Source organism: Grampus griseus, assembly GCF_964374135.1.
Source record: "Grampus griseus genome assembly, chromosome: 14".
NCBI classification, from domain to species: domain Eukaryota; kingdom Metazoa; phylum Chordata; class Mammalia; order Artiodactyla; family Delphinidae; genus Grampus; species Grampus griseus.
Window position 1 is genome coordinate 45,945,489 of NC_139008.1, and position 17,345 is coordinate 45,962,833.

At 37.1% G+C, this 17,345-nt stretch overlaps 1 protein-coding gene across 1 annotated transcript in view; it reads right to left on the bottom strand.

Moving 5' to 3' along the window:
* The window catches only part of MACROD2 (mono-ADP ribosylhydrolase 2), a gene marked incomplete at its 3' end in the record, with an annotated part of 1,963,559 nt that overhangs the window by 72,947 nt on the left and 1,873,267 nt on the right, over window positions 1–17,345 (bottom strand). Inside the window, 2 exon segments of the mRNA XM_082670986.1 lie at window positions 6,484–6,576; window positions 6,830–6,904. Of these exon segments, the coding sequence (XP_082527112.1) occupies window positions 6,484–6,576; window positions 6,830–6,904 (168 nt within the window).

Sequence of the window (17,345 nt, forward strand, 5' to 3'; positions counted from 1 at the left end):
AAGAGATCTGTTTTATCTTTGGAAATTACTTTGATAAGCCACAAGGTTATAGGTCTTGGGGGAAAACCAGACAACCTAGGCTTGATACAAAGTTAAAAATAAAAAATGAAAAGAAAAAGGGATCCAGAAACAAAGCTGGATGCTAGAGAATTAGTAGAGATGGTCTCTCAAAATTCCCCAGACAGCGATAGACGAAGGATTACAAATTTTTATCCTAATGTCCACTTGAGCCTACACATATTACTTGGATTTGTGGTACTTCCTCCCTGACATGTAAAATGGAGGTTCAGGGAAAGTTTTTCTAAATCTTAAAAGACAAGATGATGATAGCCTGCTGGGGACTTGGCCACATTCAAGAGGCCAAGTATACTTTCTTGAGAAGCCACATATGAGGTTTACACATGTTTAATCTAAATTTACACAATATTGCATTATGGGAACCAAAATTATTATTGTTGCAGTGAATATGCTTTTTACTTTTCTATTTTTTAACTTTAAAATTATAGGTCAGTTACACTTTTATTTGAGGGAGAAACCTGAAGAAAATTCATACTTTAAAAATAAATTTAAAAAAATGTTAAATGTGAATGAAACATTCTATCTTTACTTCTTATACAGTGGAATTTGAATGAACTGGTTTTACATGTATATATTACATACATAGAGATATGCAGAAGACAAATAATTTAGCTTAAAATTTCATAGTTTTTACATTCAGTGTATTTAACGAATACAAGGAATTTCATTAAACACAAAAATATTCACAAAAGCTGAACAGGCACCAGCATTATTAATTTATCTTATACTCTAAAATAAAATTTTGGCTGACAAATTCCAGCTACAAAATATGATTAGGAAAAAAGACTGATAACAGAAAAAATCATTGGAAAATGAAGCTGCCCTAAAACACCTAAATTATCGTGCTGCCAATGTGAATTATGCACGATTACTAAAGTTGACTTCATTTGAAAAGATAAGATACAAGATAAGATAAACACATATGAAATCCAGTAAAATAACATCATTTAGATTAATAACCAAATAGGAAAGTAATCTTATAGGTGATCTCCTCTAAAAAGATCTCACGTTTTAGCATAAAATATGACTTTAGCCAGCATTAAAATGTTTTTTCTGAAGATTTTTATTTCTAGTGGAATTCAGAAATATTTCATATAAAATCTTAACTAGATCAACATTGTATCATTATTATATCACATAACAGTAATATGATATACAAGATAAGATTTCAGAATATATAAAGTTCCAGTAAGTTAATTAATCAAGATGAAAGTTCATATAATATTTTGCATGAATCAAAACTGTGCCTGAATCATGATTCTCCATAACAAAGCACACAGACTGGAGTATGAAAGCCTGAACGTGTGTTTGTGTTGTTGCTGCATTGCTGGTGTGGAGGCTGATTTTCAAGTAGAGGGGAAAGGGCTGTGTCAGTGATGTAAGAATCCCATCGATAATGGAAAACACCAAGGGCTGTGTAGTGGTGTCTTGAAGACAAAATAAAACCCTAAGGGATTTGATTAGTAGGAGCAGAAGAGAAAGTGGTTCACTCTGTGTTCACTGAAAGATGAAAACAGTGACCAGAGGAACTACAAGAAAAGAAGTTTCTCATGTGGACTAAAAAAGATGGGTGATGTAAATCTAGCCTTGTTCTGAGCAGAGTTTGTGGGTCAACCTAATTTGAGCTAAAGGGCACGTTTATCCCATTTAAAGTATCTTCCGGGAATCAATAGCTGTCCAATTATTGGTTAAGTCCTGAAATAAAAGAAGTTAGTCTGGCTGATTTTTTGTCTGGTCTAGAGTCCCTCTGCATTTTTATCAATAGGATACAATGAATAAAACTGAGTAAAACCTACAGTTTCAGCTTTCTCAGTGTATTGATGACCACTGGCTCCCATCTCATCACCCCTTGTTTCATCAAGAATGTGGTTCTTCAGAGCTGGCCTTCCAAGAAAGTTCATAAAATCGGACAGTCTCATCCCTGCATTATTGAGTTCATGCCCCTCATTTTACTACCCCAGAAACTGGAATTTATAAAAGGTAAAGAATTGCCAGAAACCACATAGCCAGAGCAAGAAGCCATGGTTCTCTGCACACTTAGTCTCATGGTCCTGCTCGTCAGAGGCCAAAACATGAGCCAAAGGATGTGATAATTTATACTTGTTGCTGATTTACACTTCACTTCCTACTTGCATGCCTGTCAATATCCATCTTTTTCCAAGAAGACCTTATACCATAATATACTTTAAATCTCCATCAACATTTTGATCAGCCCAAGATAAAGGATTTTTATTCCATATTATACTTATTGCTGGATCCAAGAAAAATAATTGGAATGCATGCATTCTGTATAACACTTGGGAAGTCCAATATATTTCTAAGAAACATAAGTTAAAATTATGTGATATAATAATGATACAATGTTGATCTAGTGAAGATTTTATATGAACTATTTCTAAATTCCACTAGAAATAGAAATCTTCAGAAAAAACATTTTAATGCTGGCTAAAGTCATATTTTATGCTAAAACATGAGATCTTTTTAGAGGCGATCACCTATAAGATTACTTTCCTATTTGGTTACTAACCTAAATGATGTTATTTTACTGGGTTTCCTATGTGCTGCAGATCCTGCTGGGAAAGCATAAAACCGGACTCATTTAGGAAGAGGCAATGTGGCTATATGAGAAAAGCTGCCCTATGTGCACTTTATGCCTGCTGAAATTTCTGTATTTCACGTCTCCTAGGGAAATGTCCATTGTGCTATTGTGTAATTTTATCAGCATGAACTTCTGCTGAATATTTTCTCTTCTCTTCAAAACCCATATTTTGGTAGAGCTAACTTCCAAACTTAATGTTACAACATCTGTGCCCATATACCTGGGAGCCATCGAAGACATATCCTAAAGATTATCTACATTTTCTGATCTTATATAGAATGCTATGAAATGAGACAAAAAGGTTATACATTTTTCCTGGTCTGGAATTTTTCGAAAGGAACCACTTTCTGTCTCCTTAGAAAGATTCTCAAAAGAGAACCAATATTTCTAAGGCTGTAAAGAATATCCCTATAAATTTAACAGAGTACTCATTTTTTTTTTTGGCAGATAAGAGTAGCTCTTAATGCGTGTATGCAACTTTCCACTAAGAGACACTGTGAATATACACAAACCCTGGAGCTATGTTCTCAAAATATTTTCAAACAAAACTCTTCAGTAACTATAGGAAACAAAAGAAAAGAACATTCAATGACTACTTTTATTCTGTGGATCTAAAATCAATAAATCAATGGCATCTTCTTTTAAAAATAAAAATTATGGTTGAATCAGCATTTCTCAAACAGAAGATTGAAATCTTAACCAAAAAAAAAATTTTTCTCAATATACAGAAATGTCTCCCACCTCACCTTTCATTAATTGTTCTGTCTTTCTGTATTAAATACACATGTTGAAACAGCCTGCAGGAGATGGTACTGAAAACAAAATGGGCAGAACAATTTGCTGCTGAAGGATAATGTAGACTATATGAAATTTTTATGGCTTCAAAATAGTTAGGAATGGACTTGGGGAACTCCACATGTGGATTCTCTTGATTTTGTCATCAATTTATCCAATTATGATAAGTACTAAACACTTAAGGTGTGCTTTCTATGTGTCAGGTATGGTTGGAATTGCTTTACATCACTTTACTCATTAAAGTTTCATCACAAGCATATCTGTCATCACCCTCTTACAGATGAGGAAACTGAGGCATTGAAAGATTAAATAATCTGCCCCAGGGCATCCAGCTTGTCAGTGGGGGGCAGGGCTGCTGCAGTGCACCCCAAATCTACATTGCTCCCTTTTTCTTTGGTTACTTTCTTTATATGTAAGAGAATAGCTTTTAACTCTTACTTTGAAGCAACGAGTAAGATGATAAAGGTGGTTAATTTTAAGTTATTTCGAATTTAAACAGAAATATTCAAGGCAGGGCCAAGTTAATTATCTCTGGTAAAGAAGGGAAAACTCAGTTAATTCAAGCCCATAAGCATTATTATTCTCCGACAGTGAAAAGTCAAATTTTAAACAAAGAAATTCAACTTCAAAGTTGCTACAAGCAAGAGGCTTCCCTGGTGGTGCAGTGGTTAGGAGTCCTCCTGCTAGTGCGGGGCACACGGGCTCAAGCCCCGGTCCGGGAGGAGCCCACATACCACGGAGCAACTGAGCTTGTGTACCTCAGCTGCTGGGCCTGTGCTCTGGAGCCCACGAGCCACAACTACTGAAGCCCACGCGCCTGGAGCCTGTGCCCCGCAGCGGGAGAAGCCACCGCAATGGGAAGCCAGCGCACCGCAACGAAGAGTAGCCCTCGCTGGCTGCAGCTAGAGAGGGCCTGCGCGCAGCAATGAAGACCCAACGCAGCCAATAAAACAAATAAATAAATTAATTAATTAAAAAAAGTTGCTACAAGTAGCGGAATTTGATCTTACTTCTTTCCCACATGCCATTTCTCCATTTGCAGAAGAGGATTGGCATCCCTACGAGGGAGAATTGAACTCTTCAGTAACTAGGAGTCCTACATGCTGGAGAAGCCACTGGGAGAAGGATGACAAGTCAACGTGTGCTGAACACGAGCTTTTTCCCTTGTAGGTCAAGTTAAAAAGAGGACAATGTACCAGTTGTTTGATGTTCCTCATTTGCATGTCCTGAGGCACAACGTACAAAGTAAATAATTTCTGCTATAGAGAAATTAAGCAGGCAGATGCAATATTCTCTATTTTATATTTTACAAGTACAACTGAATGTATAACCACGCAAGACCCTAAGGGGACTTCCTGGAACAGACCCCTCCCCATATCCTCCTCTGTAGCTCAACTCTGAAGTACCCAGATAAGACTATCTCATGCATATTTCCTTACTTTTTCAGATGCTAAAAACCACCACCTAAGGGAAGAAATTAACTACTTGCTGATCATGAGCGTGCAGCCCCCAGACCTTCTGGAGCCTAAGGACTGATAATGTTAACTCCTGCGACACACTGCCCTGTTACCTCACCATCAACCAATCAGAGAATTGTGCAGCAGCTGATCACAGACCCTTGGACGCCCCTCCCTCTCTGGCCTTTAAAAATGCTTTGCTGAAACCCTTCAGGGAGTTTGGAATGTTTTGAACAAGAGCCACCCATTCACGGCCCTTGATAAACCTTTCTCTGCTCAAAACTCTGATGTTTCAGTTTGTTTGGCTTCACTGTGAGAGGGGAATATGAACTGGTGGTCAGTAACAAAGGAGCAAGGCCATGTATCTGTATTTCAAGTAAGGGTTGTATCAATTTTCTATTATCATCGTCAGACATAAAATTCTCCAAATATACCATTTACTTGACTTGCCAGGAACATGGTGTCATGAAGCTGAACTAGGATTTACAATTAGAGAAAAGGTCATTAGAGGCATAGATATATGCCTCTAATATTGTGCTCTAATATTGTGCTCTAAATGCAGTGGAAATTAAAACAGGATGTCAGAATCACTAACATGACTTAGTAATTAAACTGTATCAACGCAGCTGCCAAAAAGAGTTCATAATTTGGAAGCTGTACTTACTATTGACCTGATTTTACAATTGAGATCATGTCTGTGTTTTCATTTGAAAACAAAATTGATCACTGTGTTCTGTGAACAAGGCCTGTCAAGTTATTACTCTATAACTACTTTGCAAACACATTTTAAGACCAGTATGATTTATGATACAGCAGAAGAGATAAATGATCTCCTTTTTTATTTCACATTTTACCTCCTTTTAAGAGATTGCTTTATATTGAAAAATGAAATTCTTTAAGTTCTTTAATAAATAATAAATTTCTTTGATAATTTTTTAAAGACTTTTAAAAATGTTAACTTTAATATATTGACTTCTTGCCCCAAAGGCTGCTTTAAAATTTACCAAGTGTTCATTCTTCTTATGTCCTCTGAAATCATTATAATGCTCACTTATTTTTTTAAACAGTATTCAATATAATTGTACCCTAATATTAGTGGACAAACATAATTTAGAAGGTTCATATAATGTGCTTATTTTACACAAATTGCTTCCTTCGTCACTACCATATGAAGGATGACAGAATGAAATCAATACAAAATGGTTAATCTATTTGTTTTAAAGCCATTTCAGATTTTCTAGGACTTTTATCTGTCTAGTCCATAATTTCTATTTCTTAGAGGCTTTCTCAAAACTGTGATTTTTAAAAATCGAATCAAAATGAATAATAAAAACATCTTCATATTCTTTGAAAGGATGAAAAACTGTTACAAGTACCTTCTTTTGCTACTTCTGGATTTTATTCTACTTTCAAAAGTAGGTTTAGAATTAAAGAAATGTTCATTTTGCCCCTTGACAGACTGCAGTTTCATGAGGATAACCCTGATGGTTGAATTCTAGGCAGGAATCCAAAGAAACTCTTATACTTGATGGGTTAATTTAAGGGCAGTCCTACCTTTTTCACCTTCTTTTCCTTCTTGGTCATCTGTTAGTGGAATCACTTCTTGCTGCTCCAAGATCGTGATATCTTCTTGGTTCAATGAAAGCTCTAAATAGAATGAGACAGAAGGATACTCAGGGATGTTTTAGTTGGAATCATTGAGAAAACAGTGACTAAAGCACCAAGTTCTTTTTTCCCCTCCAAGTTTCAACGGGCATACAAAGCAGAACACTACCGCCACTGTCTAGTGATCACTGCTGAAAGCATACACGCACCCCACTCATACACACCAGTATATATAGAAGTCATGATCCACAGTTTCACGTCATTCTCAGATAACAATATATTCTGGTTTCAATACCTTCTGTTTCCATATATGAGCTCTGGGACTCTGCCTCAATGTTTATTTCATTCTTCATTGAATCATTCTTTTGTCCTGTTAAGAACAGTGATTGAAAAATAAATGTGATATGCATGACCATAGCTTTATTCCTGGTTTAAAAAGGCAAACATTTCAGAAACCAGGCTTTGATCATGCCTGGAGAGGCAGACAACAGTTTTGAACCAAAGTGGAGGGTGAAGATGTCATTTTGCAAATCATCAAAATTATATCAAGTATTTTATGAGAAATATCCAGATAATGTAGGCAAAAAACTTTTCTTTGAACTGACTAGTATAATTAATATTTAGCTTATAAATACACTGAACATCAATGGATACAACCTGGCTGTTTTGAAATTTTAAATAATTTCTGGGTTGCAGGGGTTGCATCCAATTTCCCTTTATTATATAGATATTTCCCATCTTGAGGATTCCTAGAAAATTAAAACACTGCTTGTACTTTCATTCTTCTATCAAGAGAGCATAATAAAACTTCAGTAATGTGAGCACACAGGGATGGGGTCACCTAACAGCTCAACCATTCTCATAAAACACCTACTAAATATAGCAAAAGTCAGGAGAGAATTCAGCTAGCTCTTGATTACTCCAAGGCTGATTATCTAGGAATAGTTTTACTTTTGCACCCCCTGGGTTCTCCTCCTCTCCCCTGTGGTGTCTAGAACATTTAAGTGCTAAGAGAAAAAATTGAAATCTGTCCACTTTGCATCATTTTAATGAAAGATTTTATGCTAAGGATATTTAACTGTTGAATTAAAAAAAAAAAAATTCCAGAGCCAGAGGTTACAGGCGCGAAGGTGAAGCAGACGTGTTTGGGCTCTTTGTCTGGGTCTGTCCCTGGGGGAGATGTATCATTGTTCCAAGTTGTCTCTACTTCTGTAAAAGGATCCTCATTTCCTGCCTGTGACCATGTGACCTGCACTGGCTCCTGTGAGACAAGTATATGTACCCAGCCCATATAAACAGAATATACAGTGTGTGCTATTTTGTATCTTACTATTTATACTTGTTTTCTGTAAGATTAATCCTAGTCACCACATGCATCAATTGTCCATTCTTTCTCACTGACGTATATTCTTCCATTGTTGGAATATGTTTCAGTTTGGGGCTAAATGAATAACATTGCTAAAAACATTCTTGTACATGTCTTTTGATGGACATATGTACTCATATCACTTGGGTATAAACACAGGAGTGAGACTGTTAAGTAACAGGCAACACACATGTTTAGCTTTACTAGTTCCTGAAAAAACAGTGTTCTGAAGAGTTTATTCCATTTTATAGTGCCACCAGAAATGTATGAGAATTCCATTTGTGCCCTTTATTCTTTAGACTATGTTGTGATACTACTTGTCACAAAAGTCTTTATATGGAGCAGAAAGCCATGCAAAATCTTCCCCCCAAAACCCATTTCCATCCTTTTCACCTCTGGGTACTATATAGAGTGATCACATCTTTGCATATTGAGTCCATTTGCCTATTCACCTGTTTATTATTCTCCTCATCACACTGTAACATAGCTGTATCTGTGTTTGTTTCCCTTATCAGGGTATGAGCACTGTGAAGATAAATACTGTTTTATTCATTTCTCTTCCCAGCACCTACTAATAAGGAGTGATCCCAAAATGTCCATTTAATTGGCCCTCTGTTATAGTATTCATCAATGTCTCTAAATAGTAATTAGGGTCTGTAACTTGCTTCCTATTGTACCTTTGGCAACAAAGCACTAAGGCTACTAGACGCTTCATATACTAAATTTATTGCAAAGAACCTTGGAAGAAGAATTGAATGTTTTAGGCAAATCACAACCTCTTTGGGCTTCAATTTTATTATCTTTAGAAAAAAAGGCCAAGAAACTAGATACTATCTTAGATTCCCTCTATCTTTGGCATTATATAAGGATATGTCTCCTGGTAAAGTTTCTAGTCATCCCTGACATTTGTTTACTGGGAGGATGACGTGGAGGGAACCTTCACTGTTTTGGGTGAGCCTCATTCTCTATCACTGTTGATGGGGAACTGACCATCGCACCGCCTCCCAGTCATTATCTGCGATCTGACTTTGTACAGTGACGGGGAAGACCAGGGCATTCGGAGGGTAGAAGCAGCCACTTTACTGCAGTGTGTCTCCAGTCTCAGTGCCCCATTCCATACATTCTCAGAGGAATTCCATCAGGAATAGGAAGATCGCACTTCACCAGGGCCTGGGGCACCGCAGATTGGGTGGGACCACATGGGGTGGTAGCCTGAGGCTTTGATGAATACCAGGGATTTTCTCGCCTCCCAGTAAGGCCTGGCCCTTCACTTTGAGGATAAGAGGCCACGGCCAAGCTCTTTTGGAATATTCCTCTCCCCGCCCTTCTCACTCTTCACCTGTTTTTACCTGTGTGCTCTACATATTTTGGCAATCTTCTCTTGAAACGAAAATGCATATATTTTTTTCTCATTTTCCTGAAATTAAGTTCGTGAAAAATAGGGAAAGCAAGGAGGTTCTCAGCTTTGAAATCCAAGAATGCTCACACTTGCTCATGCCTGAGCCACGCCAGGATTTGGCATATTGTATGGAGGAGGTATGTGTGAGCACCGGGCCCTGCCCCCAGGCCTGCTGTGTGTTAATGATGCCTCAGCCCATCTGCCTTTCTCTCCAGCCTCTCAGAAATACCACATTCCATCCTGCTTTATTGACCCCATGGGGGCACGCTTTATGTTTGCCTCTCTACATTCAGTCTGGTTGAATTCCACCCACTGTCCTTTGCCCTAATCCCGCCTGGCAGAAGAAACAAAAGAGCATAAAGGATCCCACAGTTTATATGTATATTTTTGATACAGTGAACTCAATCAGCCATACTAATGGGAGGGGACCATTAGAATAGATAATCCAAAAATCCTTTCACTTTTCTTTAGAAACAGATCACATGATTGTTTCTTGGAGGCCTGGTAATTAAGTTTGGCTCAAGCTAATGCTTTAATTAATTTGCATAAAAATCGGTCTGGGAACATCAGTCTGGAATTAAACATTTCTAGAGGAGGATAAACTTAAACTCACTTCATAAATGGGCTGTTTCTGAACAATAGCAACAACAATATAGTTTTGTTGTGTATAGGTTATTAGATGCTCAGATCTTCTTAAGAACAAAGACTTTGTTTCTTTGATGCTTCTCTTAAAGATAATAGAAATTATGTCCTTTTGTTAAGCTTGCAACTTGATTGCTGCTATTATTCAAAGTTCTGCTTGTCTAAAAATACCCCAGATTAAGAGTAAAGTTAAACCTAGGTTAGTGTGAATTTGATGATCTTCTAAGCTATCCTCAGAGTTTCCTAGGGCCAATAAAATTTACTTTCCTAATGTAAATTATTTCTATGATTATTCTTTTTTGTAGTTACAAAAGAAAGTCAGTTTTCTTATAGAAACACTTAAAAATACTTACAAATATTGAGAAGTATGAATAATTTTACAACTAAGGGATTGCCACTGTTAATACTGTAAACTGCTATCGTTCTTTTGTACGTGTGTATGTACATATGCATGTGTGTATATATATGTATACAAATATATTTATCTGTATATAAGTGTGTGCCTTTGTGTATGTCTGAATATAAAAAATATGTAACTATACACACACACTCATATACGCACATACATACACAATTTACAGAAATATATAAATGTATCCTGGCATTGAAATGAATTTACACTTTGATTCTTGCTTTTCTAGTTTACATTTTTATAAGCAGCTTACACTGTCATTACAATTTCTTCAGAAATCTTATAAGATGCATTATATTCCATGTTATGGGCATATTTTTGGATGTTCCCTTTTTTAAAAAATTTTTGCCAACGAACACAGTACTGCAATGAACATTTTTGTGAATACATACCTCTCTACTTTTGGTAGATGTTACTTTAAGATAAATTCTTAAAGCATAATTTTTGGATCAAAGTGTAAACATTTTACCCTTTTATTACATTTTGTCAAAATTGCTAATGAGGAGGTTATGCCCTTTAATCGCCCACCAATGGTGTGTGAGCATGTCTGGATACCCTCTTCATACCAATTCTGTGTATTTTCAATCCTACTTATTAAACATCTGATATTCAAAAGGAGAAGACACTGAAATCATGTTTTATTTGCGTCTCTTCAAGAAATGAAGAGATAGGTCATCTCTTCATGTTTATAATGACTGTATTTCTTCTTTTGTGAATTGTGAGTCCTTTGCCCATTTTCCTCTTGGGTTACTTTTTTTTCTTATTGATTTATGAAGTCTTTATTTTTGTAATAAGAAAATTAATTCTTTGTCATTTAGGCTGAGAATACTTTTCCTAACAGTTTTTCTTTAGAATTTGATTACAACCTTTATTTATCATGTCAAAATTTATATATTCAGATTTAGCCACTTTCCTCTTTTATGACATATATGGACATATGAACACACATAGTCCAGATATATATATGTATGTGCATGTATTTTATAATACATAAGCATACAATCATGTGTCTGTATATATTCACATTTCAAAAAGCAGTCCTTATTTCAAAATAAAAAAAATATACCTTTGGTTCTTTTAGTCTAGTATTTTTGTAGTTTGTTTTACATTTCATCTTTGCTCCTTTTGGAATTTAAATTGGCATAAGGAACGAGATTGGGATTCAGTTTATTTTTCCAAATGGCCAAATAGTTGTCTTAATGACATTTACTGAGTCATCTGTCTTTAAAATGTCAGCCTGAATATGTACTGAAATCTCAGATCTGCTGGGGTCTATTTCCAAATTCTTTGTTCTGTTTCATTGATCAGCCTGTCCATCCCTCCAGTAGGACTACACTGTTAATCACATTTTTCAAAGATTCCATGTCATTTTTAGTATATTGATTCTGTCATTGACTGATAATATCGTATCTGTGAATTCCCCATCTCCTTCTCAATTGGATTTTATTCATATTGTATCTTTCTATATCATCTGACACATAAAAACCCATCATTGTTATATTTAATCAGAGATTTAAATTTTTATTGATATAAAATGACCAACTATTTCTCACTTGAGATTTTTTGCTAGAATTCTAACCGGAGAGATTCTAACGTAGTTTTCCATGTTTTCTTTTGATGCTCATTTCCCAAATATACTTTTTTTCTAACTTTGCATTTTTAAAGCTTTACTATTTTATTGAAATTAATTCATTTATTTATTTTTAAATTTTTGGCTGCATTGGGTCTTCATCGCCGCACACGGACTTTCTCTAGTTGCGGCGAGCAGGGGCTAATCTTCATTGCGGTGTGTGGGCTTCTCATTGCGGTGGCTTTTCCTGTTGTGGAGCACGGGCTCTGTGTGCGTGGGCTTCAGCGGTTGTGGCACGTGGGCTTCAGTAGTTGTGGCTTGTGGGCTCTAGAGCACAGGCTCACTAGTTGTGGCGCACGGGCTTAGTTGCTCCGCAATATGTGGGATCTTCCCGGACCAGGGCTTGAACCAGTGTCTCCTGCATTGGCAGGCGGATTCTTAACCACTGTGCCACCAGGGAAGTCCCTCAAAGTTATTCTTAAACCTAACTTATATTGTCAGAACCCATAGCACAGCAGGATTTTTAGTTTTTTATTATCTTTATTGAAGTCAGCATTGGCTGCAACCCTCCCTGCTCCCCACTAGAGTTTTTGTTTTACAAACTCTGCTACTGAAATTTCCTTTCTTTACTCTCTCCCTTATTTCCTTCCTTATTTCCTCCCTTTCTTTCTTCCTCTTTTAACTCTTGTATCAAAATATGACATATGTACAGGAAAGTACACAAACGATACGCAGAGCTCAATTAAATAACCAAAAGCAGGTAGAAAAACTATACATTCTTATGATAACCATCCAGCCCAGAAGCCCAGCTCACAGCTCAATCAGTATCTCCTCCCCAGTCACCCAAGTTCAATCAACACCCTGACTGTCATAGAAATCACTACCTACATTCTCTTTACCATTTCACTGCTTAAGCACATCTTTCTAAATATTAGTTATTTTTCTTTCCTGATTTTCAAAGTTGACATAGATGAACCTGTACAATATACATGCTTTTGTACATTCTTTAGTTTAATATAAAGCTTGTGAGATTCATCCGTGCTTTTGCCTGTAATTGTAGTTTGTAATTTCTGATGAGACGTCTGCTTCATCCTTATATTTGTTTCTCTGTATGTAACTTGTCTTTTTCATCTGATTGTTTTTGAGATTTTTCTGTTTATCACTGGTGTTGAGCAAGTTGATTGTGATTTGCTTAAGTATAATTTTATGTTTCTTGTGCTTTGGGGTCATAGAACTTCTTATATATGTGAGTTCATAGTTTTCATAAAGTTTCTGAAAAATTTCAGCAACTATTACTTCAAATATTTTTTTCTGTCTCCCTTTCCCATGCCTTCCTTGAGAGATTCCAGTTCATGATTATTGTATTTGGAATCACTCTTGAAGTTGTTCCATGGCTCACTGATGCTCTTTTCATTTCCTTCAGTCATTTATTCTCTCTGTGTTTGAATTTGGATAGTTTCTATAGCTATATCTTCAAATTCACTAATTTTTTCTTCTGCACTGTCTAATATGCCATTATTCCTGTCAAGTATAATTTTCATCTCAGACACTCAACAGAGTGAATTGAATCTTTAGAAATTCAATTTGGGTCTTTTTATATCTTCCATGTTTCTAATGAACATGGTGATCCTTCTTTTAGCTTCTTGAAGATGTGGAACACAATAATTTTTAACATGCCCTTTCATATTATTACCCCATCTGTGCCACTTCTGGATTGATTTCTATTAATTGATATCTCTTCTCCTATAGGTCATACTTTCCTGTGTCTTGTCAAGTAGGCCAATTAATAACCCTACAACAGACTCTGAGTGTTCAAGTAAAAGGAAGAGTCACACGTCTCTCACTTTAAATCAGAAACTAGAAATGATTAAGCTTAGTGAGGAAGGCGTGTCAACAGCTAAGACAGGCTGAAAGCTAGGCCTCTCGCACTAAGCAGTTAGCTAAGTTATGAAGGCAAAGGAAAAGTTCTTGAAGGAAATTAAAAGTGATTCTCCAATAAACACATGAATAATAAGAAAGCGGAACAGGCTTGTTGCTGATATGGAGAAAGTTTTAGTGGTCTGGATAGAAGATCAAACCAGCCACAACATTCCCTTATTTCAAAGCCTAATCCAGGGCAAGGCCCTAACTCTCTTCAATTCTATGAAGGCTGAGAGAGGTGAGGAAGCTGCAGAAGAAAAGTTTGAAGCTAGCAGAGGTTGGTTCATGAGGTTTAAGGAAAAAAAAATTCACCTCCATAACATAAAAGTACAAGGTAAGGAGCGAGTGCTAATGTAGAAGCTGCAGTAAGTTACCCAGAAGATCTAGCTAAGATTATTAATGAAGGTGGCTACACTAAAAACAGCTTTTCAATGCAGAAGAAACAGCCTTCTATTGGAAGAAGATGCCATTTAGGACTTTTATAGCTAGATAGCAGAAGTCAATGCCTGGCTTCAAAGCTTCAAAGGTCAGCCTGACTCTCTTGTTAGGGGCTAATGCAGATGGTGACTTTAAGTTGAAGCCGATGCTCATTTGCCTTCCCCCAAATCCTAGGACCCTTCAGAATTATGTTCAGTCTACTCTTCCTGTGCTCTATAAATGGAACAACAAAGCCTGGATGACAGCACATCTATTTACAACATGCTTTACTGAATATTTCAAGCCCACTGTTGAGACCTACTGCTCAGAAAAAAAGATTCCTTTCAAAATGTTATTGCTCATTGACAATGAATTTGGTCACCCAAGAGCTCTGAGGGAGATGTGCAATGAGATTAATGTTGTTTTCATGCCTGCTAACAAAATATCCGTTCTGCAGCCCATGGGTCAAGGAGCAATTTTAGCTTTCAGATCCCATTATTTAAGAAATACATTTCAGAAGGCTATAGCTGCCATAGATAGTTCGTTCTCTGTTGGATCTGGGCAAAATAAATTGAAAACCTTCTGGAAAGGATTCACCACTTGAGAAGCCATTAGGGACATTCATGATTCATGGGAAGTGGTCAAAATGTGAACATTAACAGGAATTTGGGAGAAGTTGATTTCAACCCTCATGGATGACTTTGAGGGGTTCAAGACTTCAGTGGAGGAAGTAACTGCAGATGTGGTAGAAATAGCAAGAGAACTAGAATTAGAAGTGGAGGCTGAAGATGTGATTGAATTGCAACAATTTCAGGATCAAACCTTCACAGATGAGGAGTTACTTCTTATGGAAAAGCAAAGAAAGTGGTTTCTTTCTTTCTTTCTTTTTTTTTTTTGCGGTACGCGGGCCTCTCACTGTTGTGGCCTCTCCCGTTGCGGAGCACAGGCTCCAGACGCGCAGGCTCAGCGGCCATGGCTTACAGGCCCAGCTGCTCTGCGGCATGTGGGATCCTCCCGGACCGGGGCACGAACCCGTGTCCCCTGCATCAGCAGGCGGACTCTCAACCACTGCGCCACCAGGGAAGCCCAAAAGTGGTTTCTTGAGACGGAATCTAATTCTGGTGAATGCTGTGAAGATCGTTGAAATGACAGCAAAGGGTTTAGAACATTACATAAACTTAGTTAAGAAAGCAGTGGCAGGGTTTGAGAGGATCGACTCCAATGTTGAAAGAAGTTCTACTGTGGGTAAAATGCTATCAAACAGCACTGTATGCTACAGAGAAATCGTTCATGGAAGGAAGAGTCAATGATGTGGAAAACGTCATTGTCTTAATTTTAAGAAACTGCCACAGCCGCCCCAAACTTCAGCAACCACCACCCTGATCAGTCAGCAGCCATCAGCATACAGGCAAGACCCTCCCCCAGCAGAAAGATCACGACTCCCTGGAGACTCAGATGATAGTTAGCATTTTCTAGCAATAAGATCTTTTTACAATTAAGGTGTGTGTATTGATTTTTTACACATAATGCTATTGCACTTAATAGACTACAGTATATTGTAAACATAACTTTTATACGCACTGGGAAACCAAAAAATTCATGTGACTTGCTTTATTGCAGTCTCTGCTTTATTTCAGTGGTCTGGAACAGAACCCACAAGGGTGGGTTGTACAAGGGTGTGCTTGTACAAACACCCTTGAAAAGATTGGCCAAAACAAAGGCAGTAAGGGCCTCTGCTCATAAAACATGCAGGAACACAAGAGCTGCATGATTTGTCTTCCAATACTTCTTTTCATGTCCGGTAATTTTGTTGATTACTCTGTTGGATGTGAGGTATGTTTCTATTTCTATAAATGTTCTTCAGTTTCATTCTAGGATCAGTTAAATTATTCAGAAACAGTTTGATCCTTTTAAGTCTTGTTTATAAGCTGGCTTGCAGAGGACAAGAGCAGCATTTAGTGAATTGCTAGTTTTGCTCCACTATTGAGGTAAACCCTTTCTGAGCCCTCTTGAGGTTTTAGGTTTTCCAGTCTGCCTGGTGGGAACGGGCACTCCTCTCAGCCCCATGCAAGCTCCAGGTATCATTCCCTCAAGTCCTTTAATGTTCTTTACCCAGCCTGTTATGCATGCGCAGATCAATACTCAGATGAAGACTTGAGGGATTCCCTCTGTAGGTCTCTAGAGCGCTCCTTGTGTGGAGCTCTCTCCTCTCCAGGACTCTGCCCTGGAAACACTAGATGCTTGGCCTTCTAGGACTCTCAGCTCTGTGTCCTCAACTCAGGGAGTCTGGGGGGCTGTGCACTGTAGCCTGGAAAGTCTCTCCAGACAGTCAGCAGGGACAACCACAGGCCTCACCTCACTTCCTGACTCTCAGGCATCACTGAGACTTACCAAATTTTAATATGAATTGGTGCTTTTATTCTCCATGACAATGGAAAAACATTAGCATACTTTAATTTAACTCATCCCAATAAACGGCATTATTATGGTATATTTTATTTTATTAATTTTTTTACAGAGATTTTATTTTTATGTTTTAAATTTTTAGTTTATATTGTAGTATAGTTGATTAACAATGTTGTGTTAGTTTCAGGTGTACAGCAAAGTCATTCAGTTATACATATACGTGTATCTAGTCTTTTTCAAATTCTTTTCCCATTTAGGTTGTTACATAATATTGAGCAGAGTTCCCTATTTTAATTCTAAGCATCTCTTAACTCCCATAGTACATTATTATTACAGTCATCATTATTAATTTGTACCATCAATACTCATTTACATTTATCCAACAATTACTATTTACCTTGCTTTTAATTCTTTCCTTCATCTTTGATCTTCTTTCTGGGATCAATGTCCCACCTGAAGAACACCAGAATTTTTTGGTGGTGAAGTTTGCTTTGTTTGGTCCAAAATGTTCTTAATTAACCTTTATTCTTGAAACATACATTTTCTCTGTGTTTAGAATCCATGGTCAGCAGCTATTCTGTTGTACTGTCTTTTTATTTCCGTCCCATCTTTTGCAAAGTTAGATATCAGTCCAGTTGTTTGATAATTGCTTTTGGATGTTCTGTTTATCTTTGGCTTT